The 16,711-nt window shown below is 35.2% G+C and overlaps 1 protein-coding gene across 4 annotated transcripts in view; it reads right to left on the bottom strand.

The window, feature by feature from the left end:
- LOC149791882 (lymphocyte antigen 75-like) overlaps positions 1 to 16,711 on the bottom strand; it is a 153,360-nt gene that overhangs the window by 131,086 nt on the left and 5,563 nt on the right. For all 4 annotated transcript variants that reach the window (XM_089970386.1, XM_089970389.1, XM_089970388.1 and 1 more), the window contains exons 2-8: positions 11,606 to 11,772; positions 10,411 to 10,553; positions 8,983 to 9,107; positions 5,728 to 5,824; positions 2,613 to 2,739; positions 1,347 to 1,432; positions 383 to 495 (exon numbers count right to left, since the gene is read on the bottom strand). In XM_089970386.1, coding sequence (XP_089826512.1) covers positions 383 to 495; positions 1,347 to 1,432; positions 2,613 to 2,739; positions 5,728 to 5,824; positions 8,983 to 9,107; positions 10,411 to 10,553; positions 11,606 to 11,772 — 858 coding nt within the window. The remainder of the gene's footprint in view (positions 1 to 382; positions 496 to 1,346; positions 1,433 to 2,612; positions 2,740 to 5,727; positions 5,825 to 8,982; positions 9,108 to 10,410; positions 10,554 to 11,605; positions 11,773 to 16,711) is intronic.

The following is a 16,711-nucleotide window of genomic DNA, read 5'->3' as shown; positions in this document are numbered from 1 at the left end:
CCATATTTAATGAAATGAAAAATTGGAAAAATTATGCTGGGCTAAAGATCAACTCTGTTCATATAGGAGCAAATGTATTCTTGATATGTCATAGTGATGTTTCACGGGGGAGGGTGCTTAGCCTTGTGCTGAATTAAAAAAATATGTTGATTAAAACTTGAATTTACATGGAGGATTGTTAACTTGAAAGTGACATTACAATGTGATATATATTATTAATTTTAAAAATTATATATATATTTTCACACATTTTCTTCCTGTCATGTATTACTTCTATTCATTTTTAAAAATATAAGCTTCGATTAAAGAATTCACATGGCATTACCTTACAAGCAAATGACAGAAAAGATAATTCTTTGTACTAGCAACAAAGGAATACTACCAGATTGTTTAGTGCAGATAAAACTTGATCCTTCCATACATTCAGCATACTCCCAGTTCTGTAAACCATTCTTTGTCGCATTTAATATAACACATGAACTTGTATTGGATAATCTGCAATTAAAAGATTTAACAGGAAACTTAAGTAAGTGAGCCTGTTAAAATGATATGGATTTATCACATATATGCAGCCTGCCTGTGAATGTAAAGTGACTGATTATCACGGAAAATGGGTGAGATAATTCTGCAATTATGGGTCAAAATTTACTGCACATGTATGTGAGACTTTACCAACCAAGTCGTTGAAGTATGACCCTATTCACGCTAGTTGATACATTTTACCTTTCTGAAGCTTTGCTTTTGGGGCTTAAAATTATTATATATGAGTTACATGGATACATACTTTTAACTACATTAAAGGAGCTGAAATATAGGTAACAATAATAAAACAACTGATGTGATATGCCACCTCTGAAGATGTACATATGATGACTATTGACACTTCTCGGTGCCTTGGCACTGACAGCACAGTTTGATTCACAATAGACATTTTAAAAGTTTTAAAACTATTGTTTTCTTCCGTAATCGCTTACATTTTGCATTGGTAAACATAATGAAAATGGAACCAAACACGTTTGGCTAAAATTTTAACTGTAGAACTAAAGCTCATGCGAAACTTATAACATCAACTGCAAAAAGCAGAATATTTTGAGATGGAATACATTTTCATTAGACATGACATTTATGAACCTGTGATTGTAAACAGTAAGTGTCATATATGTAGGATCAATGCAAAATCTAATTCTACTCAAAATATAGTACCTAACTGAATTTTTCACCAACCATATGCATCACCAAATGAATACCCCACTCCTCCACAATGTGAGCTTTTTTCATTAAGTTATGTAACGTTAGTTTAATATTACACAAACATTGTAAAACTTTTTGATCAGCAGCTAACATACGTGTGATTAGAGTTTTCGCTATCAGACCACCAGGTTTTCACAGGTGAACTTCCATTTGTCCACTCTAGCGCCATGTTTCCATTCAACTGAAATGAATAAGAAAGGTAAACGACTCATACTGACTTTAACAAAGCCATGATATGTATATAACGTTGCTGAAGAAGTGATTGAAACTGTGTGTCAAATTATTGGATAAAACCTGCTGTCCTGAGTTTTAAATATAAACGAAACCAAGCTCCAAAATGGAAAATCATTATCAATAATATCTTTCTCTAACACATCTAGGACACAACCCACAACCAAAATCTAACAACTAGTAAAACAAAACCAGTCAATTTAGTTGATAAGAGACCTATTTTTAATACTCATCCTCTATTGCAGGTGGCATAATATAGAAACCTATAAAATAAATTAGAGACCAATTAACAATATGATATAAATATGCCCAACTTAAAAGATAAAAGTTACACTACTTATGCCACTGAGAAATGAGAACTGGATCACCATTGGTTAAGTCACTGAGAAATGAGAACTGGATCACCATTGGTTAAGTCACTGAGAAATGAGAACTGGATCACCATTGGTTAAGTCACTGAGAAATGAGAACTGGATCACCATTGGTTAAGTCACTGAGAAATGAGAACTGGATCACCATTGGTTAAGTCACTGAGAAATGATAACTGGATCACCAAGCCAGTGGCTGTTTGCACATGCATGGCAAACCAAGAGAAATGAAAACATTCTCATCAGAACTACCTTTAGAACAGATCAGAAATAAGAGTAGATTGAAATTTTAAAAAATAATCAGTAGCATGGAGCTCTCTTGACTACTTTGTCAAATAAATGTTGTGTAATTTTCAGCCAGACATGGAATTTTGTTATGTTTGTAGTATTCATTCTAGGCAAAATACCAATTCAGCTGGTACACCCAAAAAATTCTATCAAGTAAGAACGTAGAACAAAATACAGTCAGTGCAGAGTCTCAGTCAATAAAATTATCTGGAACATAAATCAATAAATTTCATGTACAAAAGTAGAGTTGATCATAGTGGATTTTCATTTGATTTTGGCCATATGGTCAATAGTTTTACAAGTTGTATGTTGGTATTAAGATTATGACTTCACACATCATCTTCATTTTATATTTTGCACAGATAACACTTACCTGTTCTTACTTCAAACTTTATACCAGCTATAAATGTCTACAAGTATTGCTACAGAGATAGCAAGGTGAATGAACTGATGTGTGTTTTAGAAATAGCTTACATCATGTACAACATGTAGACCCAGCCATGAATTTCTCTCATAGTCTTTAGCCATGTCTGTAACCTGTTGCTGCACCTCTTCATTAAATATGTCCACAAGACTGGCATCATACTGCGTACAAATTTGTCTGTAATGATTATAACACTTAAGTCTATTTCATGGACTTTTTTCGACCCTTGAGTGGATATACCAGTGCTAGCAATCTCCCTAAACCCTTTTCCTCTACATTAATCAATGCCTTGAATACTTGTGCACGGGAAAGAGTATCGATTATTCAACATTAACGTGAATATTAATTTTGTTTTTAAATCTAAAAATTATCAAGGGTGTTATTAAGTAGAAGTAAAAGTAAATAGATGCAACATCTGTGTTATGTCTCTTTTAAACCATAACATAGAAATAAACAATAGGTCTCAAGAAAGTTATCAATTTCATTGAAATCCAATTGTAAATATAGGCGTTGCTGTGTGTAAATGACAGTAGGGAAGTCATATAATCAAACTCTATGACTCCTCTAAAACAATGGCAAGAAAACTCAGTCAAGGCTTCATCATTATCACACTGCAAATTTTGTTGAAATATAGTTATTGCACCGCAATTAAAAGTGATGCAAAAAGACTGACAGAAGGATGGAAGGAGAGATCGATTGTTGGACAGACAGATAGAAATGCCCAATATAACAAAACCCATCTCTACATAAAGTAAGGAGAACACAATAGAGTGCTCAATCATTTGAAGAACCGGTCAATGGCAGTCGTGGGTGTTGTTGTTGGCATCATATCATATGAGATTTTAGATCTCAGGTACATACTGTCATGTATTTTATCACTGACGGACCACTTTACAAATAAAGTAACTTATACTTTCTGGTAGCACAAGCAATAGTTCACTTATGTGCATGTTGCATCCCTTTTAAGGTAGTAAATATTGCAACTGCTTTTCATGTACAGTTTTGTGATCATCAGCAAAAGATCCTTTTCTGACTTACAGCAGTATATGTGCTGTTCTGTTTACCCTGTTACTTCTTAAGTACTTCATCTGTTGATATACCGGGCCAATGTCACCATGGACAGATGCACACTGGGTATATACCAACCCAAATTAGCAACACAGCTAAAGCAATACTGACACATTTATTGTGATATTGTTAAATACCTTCGCATCCTCTATTTTTGTAATATGGCATCTATTGTAAGTAAAGGATAATGACTTTGTTTTTCGAGCTTCGTCTGAATTCTTTGGCCAATGCAAATCAGCAATTTGGTTGTCTTTGCAAAGAAATACTGATTGTGTTGGAAAAAACATATTCTGTTTCTCAAGCCAGTGAAGCTCAATTTATAGTCCTTTTTGTTTTACTGTCACTCGTACTTTTCCTGATAGACAGACTTTGTGATTGACACTGATATATCTCAAGGTGATGTTTCCCTTAATGTACCAGTGCCTTCAAACAAGTCTGAAGTTTCTTCTAAAATTGAATCATGAGTCAGTTCATTTTCTCTATGAGTCATCCTAGGTTCTTTGGTTGTTTTATTTCCAATTAACGGTATTGCAACTTCTCTGTCTAGGACAAGAATGCTTGCTTAATATTTTCTTCTACTCTTTGAGTTTGCCATCTTCTGCATTTTCTACTGAAGTGACTGTTATCCATTTGCACCTGGTAGAAACAGGTTTTGTTTACTCCATCTGGTGTTGTAAACAATCTCCCTAGTGTGCTGTCACTTTAATGATTTAGTAGTGCCACCACAGCAAATCTGGAAATTTACTGCTCATTTTCCTTTTCCACATCGTATGTGCACAGTTGCCTATCTCTAATACTATCAGCAAGTTTAACGGACATGTTTTCAATGTATTCTTTATGTTCTCCTGCATCACTTTAATCATGCTCCACTAGATTAATCAGCTTTCTTGCTTCCTTTCACTCAGCTTGTATGCAACATTCTCTCTCTTAGAAACATTGAGGGTTGATGTTTGAATTCTATGTTCAATCAAATTTATCTATGGATTCACCCAGTCTTTGATTTCGAAATAAAACTATATTGTTTTACTGTTTAATTTTTTTCTAATTATGGTGTTTATTGGGAAAGTCTTCTATATAAGAAAAAAAACTATTCTTTCCATTTCCTCCATGGCTGCTAAATTCTTGGAATCAAAATCTCTTGCATCTGGTGATGTGATGTCTACAAGGATGCCATCATAATGACCTTCTGCTGGTTCTTTGTGGCGTGATGAGTTTGAAATGTTTTAGGTTTCATGAATTCTGGTCATAGAGTCATTCTTTTTCACACAAAAGATCAACATGTGCTCATTCAGTATCTATCCAAAATTCATAGTATGCATTACATCTGACACCATATTTATCAAAGTATATGCTAAATTCACACATGACAGTCCTCACATTGCCGACAAGATGAAGAGAGACAGGATATAGATGTGTATGCACTGCTTATTTGCATAATTGTTCTGGAACACTTAGATCAATTTGATTATTCGTATGTTAAAAAACAGATGTTAAAAAACAGATTATAATGAATTAAATGAACTGTCAATTCATTTATTGTTATATTCTTAAATTAGAGAAACCAAGTCACTGATAATTTAATTCATAATTTTCAAAACACAATAAATGTACATTTGTTTTAGAAAGAGTACCGGTAGACCATCTAACTGTCATTGAGAGACGAAATATGTTTAGTCATCATTGAGACATCTAGCCTTATTTACATGCTTATGTGTTTTTTTTTAAAAACAAGATTTCTCGACAATAAATACTGAAATGATATCCAACACGCGGATATATAAATGTAATATATGTTGTGTGCATGAACTAATATTATGAAATAGCAATTGAAACATATTAAATATGTTTTAAACATTAAACCCATGTCAAATATTTGAATAGAAACCAATTGGTTCATGGATCAGATACAATAACAAAATTGGTCCGCAAGATCCATATGACCCAACAAATAATGAGGATACAGCAATTAATCAAACGAGCTTACATTTTAGTTAATGATTCAATACAATTAGTTTCATTCCGTTCAAGGACATATATGAGAGCTATCCTTGCAGTAAATTATCTTCAAATGAATATTTTTAGAAGTCAAAGCCTCACGTGGCATCCTCGTAATTCCTATTGATGGGCATGATCTTGTAACAGTTTCCACCCATATGTTCCCAGCCATTGTCCACATCACATAATAGAGGGGCACCTGCGATGAATGACACAATGTTTATGTTTCTCTGGCAAGTATGAAAATACAAGCAAAATGAATACACTAAAAAATATCATCTGTTGACAGGGGATAAAACTGGCATTGAATTGATATAATAATAATTTGTATTCATAGCCTCCACCCTGCATTAGTATAATTATGGTTAGGATGATTACAATATCTTTAAAATCATTAAACAATGGCTCTGCACCATAGCCAATTCTTGGATGCCTGGAAACTTACAACCATTGTTGACCAGAGGTGTTTGGTAAATGGTGGCTGTCAAGTTTAATCAAATATATTATGTTCGCTTTCAATAGTTTAGTGTAAGATTATTTTATTTGCAGTTCACAAGGAAAATGGGTTGGACTATAAGTTTTTCATATTAGTAATACCCTTTCCTAACAAAAGTTTAAACAGAGATACGCAAGACAGATAAAAAGTACTGAGGAAAATATGTAATACACACAACGCAAATGTAAATATAATATAGTACAATATGTTTATACATTTTTTCAGTTTCTTCGATAAACCCTTGTAATAATTTTAATATTACAATTTATTTTATTGAAAAAACTCTGAATCCATAAAAATGCAGATCCTGCAGTAAATTTGGCAGATGTTTAGAGTTTGTATTATGTGTCTAAAGAAGGTCTCATAAAATGTACATTCTACTGAAAGAAATTAGATGACTGTTTCAATTGCTTTACATGAAATCACCAAGGTGACTGAATTGAGTGATTTCTAAACAAATGATTATTTTAATGTGCTATTTTTGCTTTTTGGTACATGAGGAAAATAAAAATTCCATCACCATTTTTGTGGCAGATTTAGGGAAGTCTGCTATTATTTGACATGATACATTTGAATTCCGGTTTAGTTCTAGCCTATACTTTCAGGCAAGTTGTTACATAGTAATATGCTGATGTTAATAAAAGATTGCTTTACTGATCCGAGTATAACTTTGGAAATTCAAGTTGTATTCATTTTTGTAGATCATGGTCTGCATGAATAACGGTAATGGTAGCAGTAGATAGTTTTAAGTATACGGGGCATGGATATTAACTATAGTCTAAAAGGGAAATAAGAGTTTACTTCTTTCACCTAATTTTAGCCAGAGTCTTTTTATTTTCTGGTGTATCTAGTAAGTCATGGGGATATTTTCTCTAAACTATCTAGTTCCTCACTTGAACTGCTGTCCCAGACAACATCAGGTCCAACGATTTCATATGTAATATGAATTGTACTGCCATGAACATTTTATAAACAGAATTACATAAATTGTGTAGGTGTATGGACAATTTCCCTGTCTACTAAACATTAGTGTTGTTAATATCCCACTGTCAAAGTTTAGCGTAGGATAGTTATCAAGCTGGTAAGTGGGTAGAAATAGTATAATGTCAGTTTACTAAGTGTGGCCATGTCTAGCCATTGGTTGCTGACCATGTCTTACGCATTCCTAGATTGGAATTTATATCGGAGTAAATTCCATCAGGATTTTTGGACAAGATTTTATCAACAAATTTTCTTGTGACACAACGTACTTTATCATTAATATCGTTTATATTAAGATGGAATATAAGCAGAATAGTGATCCCTGCAGAACCACAGCTCAAACAAGTTTGAATTCTAATAGGTTGGACTTGAATAGAATGTACTGGTTTTAGTAAGCTTTATAACTTTGAAGTCATTCTAAAGTAGATGACCTATTCCACACGTTCCACTTTTAAATAAGAAACCATCATCTCATACCCTACCGAATGCCATGGGTATATCATAACAAAACAATACATATTAATTCAACCAAGTCATAGCTATACCAATTTGATGATAAGTATCAATCAGTTACACAGCTGATTAACACAGAAGCAGTCCAGACCAACACTTATAAAAAAGATGATTATATGGTGAAATCTATGTATGTCTTTAAACGTAACTTTTCTGTCTCTCCTATAAAATCAAAAGTGGAAAATATCAGTAATCTGTGGAATCACGTGTGTCATCCACTTTTACAAAAACATTTCTGCTGTAGATTTCCAAGATATTGATTTGTCAAAAGGGATTCACAAGGGTTTGATACGTACAACATTTGTTCTATATAGTATTTGATGACTAATTTTATCAAGACCACTAAGAAGGAATATTGTTTATCCCATCATGGAGATTTTGTAACAAAACATTTGAGGTGAATCTTCTGATTAGAGTGGCTTCTAAAGACAGCCAACTGTCCTGGAATCATTAACAGATATACTGAAATAAAGTATTAATTTATCTTCTGGGCACTGGAAACATACAAACTTTCGTTTCATGTTTAAATATTGAAGGCATAAATATAAGGAAGGGGGAATTTTATCTAACTAAGTGTCATACATGATTTCATTAATAACTTTAGTTAAAAGCACGATCATTAATAGTTTCTTACTTTGTTCGAACTGTTTTCCTTCAGGTATTTTTTTAGATCGATTCCTATCTTATTCACACTTTGCACATTGACATACACAGGACATCTTAATACAATGACGACTGAACCGATATTACATATGCTTGTTAGGTTAGGATATGATAACAAGATAATACAACAGAAACAAATATCAACATTTTTTTACTACCATCAAATTTAAATAAATCAGTGCCATGGTTTATTGTCATACAGGGTCTGATATTATCAAAATCATTTTGAAATGATGTTGTAATAGTGGACAAAACTTTGAAATCAGAAAAGGTTAGTTAATGTAAATTATGTATGAAGGGTTTCAAACATATATGTTAGTAAATGTTTTTGGGAGAATGCAATGCACAGTTTTGTGATACGTATAAAAAGACTCATATATTCAGTTAGACAAGAAGGTGAAGTGAAAACTCTTCATATGTGCCTTAAACTAATGCACTAAGTTAACAGAAATATGTACATAAATTCAATTAAAATCCATTAAACCAATATTAAGATATGACCGATATAGGGAGACCTGTCTGATAAACAGATTCACAATAAATGGGTTGTGTGTATGAATCCTGACAAAACAGTTTAGGTTAGTTCCCAAGGTCAGTGGTAGAAAATTGTCTTTATTTTTGTTGATACAACATTCAACACCAATCAATCAATCAATCGATTGATCAATTTTAATAAACAGGCTCGTGATTGCTAATGTTCTTACTCTTTGGTCTTTGACAAATATAGTGGAGCTGGTGATCGCAGTTTGTATCTTTAAGCATGCCTTGCCATATTTCTGCACAGTGTTCCTGCCCCATGTAATTGTTTGGCTCTCCCTGAGCCCATTGTCTGAAACAAAAATACACTGCCTTGGTTACAGTTACAGGGCTCTGAAAATTAAAACAGCAAACAGTAATTTCAAAATAGGCATCTGAGCAATGGGATCACTCGATCATCTCTCACAAATGTGGATCAAGGTAGTGGCCATTGTCTACACCGTTGTAAAATAATACATGAGTTGCCATCAAAATGGCATGTCGATTTCACCAAGGGAAAGGCATCTTTGTATTACATAAACTCATTGGATCTGGCACATTATCGGGACAGATCCAATTATGGTTCTGCTATTGATAACTGAAGTTTGATGATTAACTATAATTAATCTAAATTAAACCTATTTCTTATATGTATTTTTAATTTGTATTGTGTGATTGACATTTATCCTTACTTTAGGGTAGAAGTTTGAGCTTTCCTATTGTTTGTAGACAACATATTACATTAATTATGACTGTAGAATAGATTACAGTAATTTTCTTGAATAAACCTTTTTGCTCTATTTCTGAAAATTTTAAAAAGCAAAATATTAAAAGAATTCTTTTAATGTATTTTTGCATGGCTCAGGGAAAAGATTTTAAATATATATCCATTTCCACCTATAAAGGTGTATGGTTTAATTTGAACAGTATTTATATCAATCATAATCACAGAAAGTAGATAACATATAGCATCAATAGAGACAGCGGATTGGGTAAATATATTAAACTTGATCTTTTATAACTACATTTATTCAAGAAAATATTTCGCATATAATTCGTAACAATTCAATATTACTTGATTCAGTAGAAAGCTGCAACCTTACTGAAAACTATCAAAATGGCATTCTTTCAATCAAGATTAATTGTCTACCAATACCATAGCGATTAATAAATAAATATATAAACTATTAATTTTAGTTTAAGCAATTATTGCAGAGATAATAGAGAAAATATTGAATAGACAGATGATAATTGGATCTGTGCATTAATCTAAAAAATGTTTTCATAATTTTACGAAGATTTGCACCCCATAAATATATTTGTATTAATTTAATCAGAATAAAATTATGAAATTGCCCAAAAAATATGTCATAATTGTCAGTGAAAAAAGTAAAGGGAATGATGCATTATCTGTTCATTGTTGAGATTCAAATGGCAACTGTTCAATCATTTCAAATTTATGCAATATTGCTATCAGTCTTCTCGTGATGGGTATATTCAAGAGCAGATTGGCATACGCAAGTCAACGTGTCCCCCCTGTTCAAGATGCAGGGACATCAAAACATGGTTACACTTGCTGCTGCTGCTAATGCAGACTAGAATTATATTTTACTCACAGTAGACTGGGTTCAAGGGCCACTCCATCTGCCCAGAACCACTTAGTGATGTCTCCTTGTTCACGATTGTTCAGACCAGTCCACCATTCATCATTCTCATGGGTAATGTTCTCTATATGATGCAATTGGGACAGCACCCACACCTGATATATAAAGAAGAATCATCCTGTCAACACATTTGGAAATCAGATAAATCATGCCCTATGCTGATTCAACAAGATTTTAGAATAATCAGACCACATATTTTTTATAAGAGGTGTAATAACAAGCTGTAAGTCAAGGATTTATTTCAAGATAAATAAAAAACAATTTCTTTCAGTTTATTACTCATTGCTACTGTGTCAAGCAAGGGAGTTTATAAAGTAATGGATTATATACACATTAATTGCGTACCAATGAACGGTTAATCAAAACAAAAATGTGTTGTCCCGGAAGATGCATAATGAACAAGAAAATTTGGTTTATATCTGTCGATAATAGGTACATGTACGAATGTCTGTACATTTGTTGTAACAAAGGAAAAAACTGATTTGATAAAGCACTCTGGAAACTTTTGGGTGCATAGATACAAAGGACTGAGTATCGCAGATGCCAAATTCCATGTTACTGCTGATAAATCCTATTGAGTTACGGTGATACTTTCCTTCGAGAGTACTACTTTCTGCACATACACTTTGGTAGATACTGACATTCACTTTCATGGGATTGTTCGCAATTGGAATCAACTCAACGTTAATGTAGATAAAAAGAATGTAATTGTCATGCTACAATGACCACCCATACTCCTTGCGTTTTGATAGACATATGATCATAAAATATGATAACATGTATTCACCTGCTGTAACCCGTAAACAACATTCACCTTTATCACACGTTATAATCCATACATTGTAAGTTGTGTGATTGTAATGACCAACGTTACTCAATAAACTGGCCATGCTACTTTATTTGATTATGTACTGGAGAAGCAAACTAGACATATCATGCACAAGATTTCCTGCTGGTTCATTTAAAGCAGAACACTTCTTATTTGTATCAGTTATAAGCATGACCTAGGAGAAAAAGCTTTAACTTGGATTTATTTCATGAATTGGAAATTTATCAAACAACTTGGTTTTATGCAGTATTTCACTAGTGTTCTCTTTTGGTACTAAGTACTAGTGTTATTCATGATGATTGATTTAGTTTATGTTACCTTCTCTTTATCTGTCTCTATCTTCAGAAGCTCACCATCATATTGCTGACACTCCAACCGTGCATCTGACCAAGACTTTTTCTGTTTGAACCGGAAGCTGTAACACGTAGTACTTCCTGATTGATCCAACCAGCCATGGGGACAGTACTGAGCTTCCACCAGGAGACCTGCAAAAAACATTTCTCTGGTGATTATTTCAGTTATTAAGAATGGTAAACTCATGTATGATTACAGATATCTTAAAATAAGGCAACTCAAATGCTGTCTTTCCTATCAGTTTGAATACCAAGTGCAACTGCTTCCATCTGCAAATATCCAGCAATGCGAAGGGTCTATATTCCTGAAATACCACTTCAGAGCTCGCAGTCTGAATCATGCCGATGATCTTGAAAATGAAGTATCCAGAATAGACGGAACCTATTACCAATATTTAATTCCTCTTGAACGGAAGCCTGTTCTTTGTAATGAAAGAAGGGGGCTCCATCAGTGATATTGATCTACTGAGATGGAACTGAAAGTAGTGAGGAAGCAGGACTTATAAGATAGGTGAACTAAGTAAGCTCTTGAGAGTATATCGAATGGTGTGTTGTTCAGGAGGGTAATACCCATCATAACTTCCACTGGGACCAATGTCATTGGCAAGGTGGAATCCAAATGAAAAGAAGATCTGAGTTAAGTCTTTGGTTTGACTGATATTCCATGACAAATTAGTATGCTAATGATCATGGAATGGTATGTTTAAAGATAACTGATGCTGTTTCTCATCGAATAATCATTTGTGCTTTGTGCGTTCACCTGAGACTATATTTGATTGCCTTGGTACGCCTCTAAGGTGGAAAAGCTATTTCAAACTCGACCACTTTTTTGAAAACATTTATTCATAAAGGTGTATCTCATAAGATCCCAATATGCAGGTCCAGTAACTCTTGGTTGGGGTAAAACCCCATCTATCTTGGTTTCTTGATTCAGGTCCATTAACTCTTGGTTGGGTGAAACCCCATCTATCTTGGTTTCTTGATTCAGGTCCAGTAACTCTTGGTTGGGGTGAAACCCCATCTATCTTGGTTTCTTGATTCAGGTCCAGTAACTCTTGGTTGGGGTGAAACCCCATCTATCTTGGTTTCTTGATTCAGGTCCAGTAAATCTTGGTTGGGGGTGAAACCCCATCTATCTTGGTTTCTTGATTCAACTGAGGGAATAGCTGAATTATGTTGCATTTGATGAAGTTTCTCCAATATTTTCCACTGAGTGTAGTAATCTGGATTAGGAGACAGATTTACTGATTCCTGTATCCCCTTCAAATCAGAGGTCTTAAAGAAGTGTATACTTTTGATCATTTCAATCTATAGAAAGAGCAAGGATCATTCAGGCTTTGTATCCAAGACTGGGGAGACAAGGTTGATGTCACCAATAGGTATCATCAGAGGTCTCTCCCATCAAGAGCCAATTGAGTGAATACTGAGGGATGAAGAGACCTTTTCATTTTAATTATTTCCTTTTTGCAGAAGTACGAGTCTTCCCATACATTAGCCAGCTTAGTAAATGTATACTTAAAGGTCACCGGCCACCCATATTGTACAAACGTGTGATATAGTTATAAACAAAACGCATTGGTTATGTATGCACACCATAAAAATGTTTAATTAGACTTAAAACTCAGCTTTATAAAATGAAAAATGTATTCAGCAATCTCCGTAAACAATCGGTTTGTCAATGAGGACTCAACTTTAGAAAATCCTAAACAAGAATAATGTGGTCTGAGTATTTGTTCCACTTTATTGTTTGAAATGAGTCATAAAGGTGAAGTTATTGGACAGAAAAAGAACTCCATTCCTGTGTGGGTTATCTAGCCGCCAATGAGAAACATTCATAACAGTTTCCATCTCGATGATGTTGATATGTAACTAATGATCTTTCAGAGGGCAATGCTCCTATGGCAGTCCGAAATGTTACAGGACATGCTCTCCCAGCCCTGTGTTTGCACTAGTGCTAATATTAGTACCCGTACTCGTACCTCGTGGACAGGGTACTAACATGAACATATACGTGTTAATGGAGCAAGCCGGGTGCGATTCACACCCGGCGGTCTTTTAGCCTAATAATAATACTTTAAACACATTCCTTGCATATAATCCAATAAATTGAGTAGTCCTCTTATTTCATACCGGAAGTATCGAAAATCATTGTAGAAATAGTTGTAAAATCTCGTTTACCTTTTTCAGCCGATATTTTCGTTTAGATCGTCCGCCATATTATTTCAAATCATGATTACTTCCGTTCTCAGCCTCGTTTGTTTGTGTGCCATATAAGGACATTGACGCCTTATTTGGAAATGCAAACAAATCGTAGTAAAAATTTGGCGCCGTTTGGGTCAGAAATTCTGCGCATTAAAAGTAAATACGGTTTATCGGCAACTTTGAAATTCCACCAAGAAGCGATTATTCGCCACTTGATTGATAATAATATAGCGTAGAATATCCAAAATATGGTCTGGCAAGCCTTTCGTAGAAAAGGGGTCACGGCGAGAGTGTCGCGTTATCTGTCATGGCGGACAGGATGAGGTTAGAGTAACCATGCCAATTTATTTTATCGTGTAAGGGCTTAATAAATTCAAAATAAGCCAAACTTCTTTCACAACATGATTATGCTTATGTAGTTGATTTCTACACTGTTTGTTTTTCTGACTATAGTGATGATTTTTTTGCTCCATTACATGATATGGGATCAGTTCGTAGCCTCAACCACAACAAATCAAGTTGAGGCTACGACATCGTAGCTATGTTTGCACCTGTAGCCATTGTGATTGCCTTACGTTATCCCCGACTCGAATCCAAACTGGTTCCCCCACCATTGGAAACTAATATTGTTATAAATTCTGAGAGCTGGCCCCCAAGATAGGTCTCCACTTGGACCACGTAATCATTGTTTTGGGAGCCCAATAAAACGGCCAAAGAATAAATCGTCCCTTAACACACTGGGCAAATTTGAGCCAGCGAAGGACTTCTCTAACAGGCTGATTGTTAGCAATATGCATGGAACCTACCACTGCCCAAATTAATTTCTCGTTCCTGGGAACACGTTCTTTTCACTTGAACATTTATTATTGACCTAATCGACCAAATCTTGAAATTGCACGAGTTTCAAGTCCACACTGATTGTATAGTCTCCACAATGGATGGCATTAGGATCCAATGTTTCATTCAATCGCGTAACAGAGTGGATTGTACATGATTAGGTTGAATACCAACTGATATGTGCTGCGTTACAACAGAAGAACTCTGGCCCAAGGCTTAGTACCGGCACTAAACGTGATACCGAATCCCCATGACGCCATGATAAATCTTGCTCATTCATCTATGAACGATTGAAGTCTTCTCCCTACTGGGCTCTGTCATATGGTTAGGTGGGAGTCTGTATGCATGTTTTTGAGATAGGGATGGTCAAGTTTAAAGTTGGCAAAAACGATTGGCATTCCCTGACTCTTACCCTTAGTTATAGGGTGTTTCCCATTGGCATGCGCTCTAGGGATATCCCCAGGACTTTTTGTTTGCTGCTTTGCTAATCCCTCCCCTGAAGGAGAGACTGTGAATGATGGTGGCATGTTGCGAATTCCGTCAACCTAATCATTAAAGAGAAGAACAGAGAATGAAGGTTGCAAGCTTATCTTTAGCCATGAATGGTCGGTAATGTGAAAGTAGAAAGCATTTGCCCACCTTTTTAAGTTCATAGCTGCCATTGTGGCGGTAGTGTTATACTGTGTATATTGTGTCCCTGTTATGAAGTGGACCATCCGATGAAAATGCTCTTGTTTATTCCCCAAACAAATCTCTTGGAGTACCCTGAATTAATAATGTGACTTCCAAGCAGTCGCTAATTAAAGGGTCCCTTCCAGTGGCAAAGGGTTCAGAAATTTTGAAGCGACATCTGTTGGAATTTGAGGTACTAAGCTAGACATCATAAATAAAAAGTATCTTGAAGCAGTGGGTACAACTGGTATCCATAATTGCCTGTTCGACTCACTGGACGACAGATTGTCTCCTGGTGACTTCACCTGTCTATTGCTGTTGTCGTGGCAACGATCCATTGTATATGGCTTAGTCCAGTCGAAGTGGAAGTAGCTCTTCTGTGTGGGAAGAACGTCGTCCAGATGGGTATGTTTTTGAGCCCATAACCGGTCCATATATCTTATTTGAGAGAGAATAAGTTTGACTATGCGCTTTGCTCTTTCCATCGCTGTTCAGCAATAGAAATAGAATCAAACCCAGAGGTGTCCAATGGTGTTGACACGTGGTTTGGAATTAATTGAAAGTAGATAGGATTGGGCGGGAAACATCAGTTCAAGCCTGCATTACAAGGTTTCACTCATCCAAGTAGGATCTCATAACTATGATGGAACATGAATACCAGTAGCGTTGTTTCTATATTAATGTAGTGATGTCGAAGCCTCTTGCGCTACCTGCGAAGAATTAGGAGAAGAATGTCGATGATCAAAATACACTACACCTGCTACACGGATGAGTCAGATCCAGTTACTTCATACGTGTTGCTAAGTTGAGTTTCTTGGGTGACTGAGGTTTGAGGGCCAGTGAAGAGACACCTCTTGAAAACTGAAGTCCCAAAATGTATAGAGACTGTCTGAAACAAAACTACGTTGCCAAAAAATATAAAACTAGCGGTTGTATCTGCTGATGTGGATGCGTGGCTGCAAGTCCACGGGAGGAGTCCCATGCGTGATTGTGCAAAGGGATCTACATGAGCAATGCTAATGTATGCAAGTGTCAAAAATCATTACTTTGCTGAAACATCTCATAGGTGTGTATCGCTGCGCCGACGTATGGTTGTCCTCTATGCTTGAAAAACAAGACAACCCTGCAAAAGTGTGTCTGAGTGGTTGCTACAAAAACGCAAAAGTGATCCATAACACAATGATACACATATATGCCAAAAGTGATCTGGGACATCTAAATCATCTTGATGAGATTTGCTGGGTTTGACTCGCACATCCATGCAGAAATGTATTAAAACAGGTCCTTACGCTGACGTTTTGTGTGATGAATTTAAAAAAAAAAATGTTTTCGCAGGGAACCCATGGACCGTATAATTTCC

This window comes from Sinohyriopsis cumingii, chromosome 9 (assembly GCF_028554795.1).
Source record: "Sinohyriopsis cumingii isolate HCF-2022 chromosome 9, ASM2855479v2, whole genome shotgun sequence".
In the NCBI taxonomy this organism is placed as follows: Eukaryota; Metazoa; Mollusca; class Bivalvia; order Unionida; family Unionidae; genus Sinohyriopsis; species Sinohyriopsis cumingii.
This window is presented reverse-complemented; position numbering and strand designations above follow the sequence as displayed.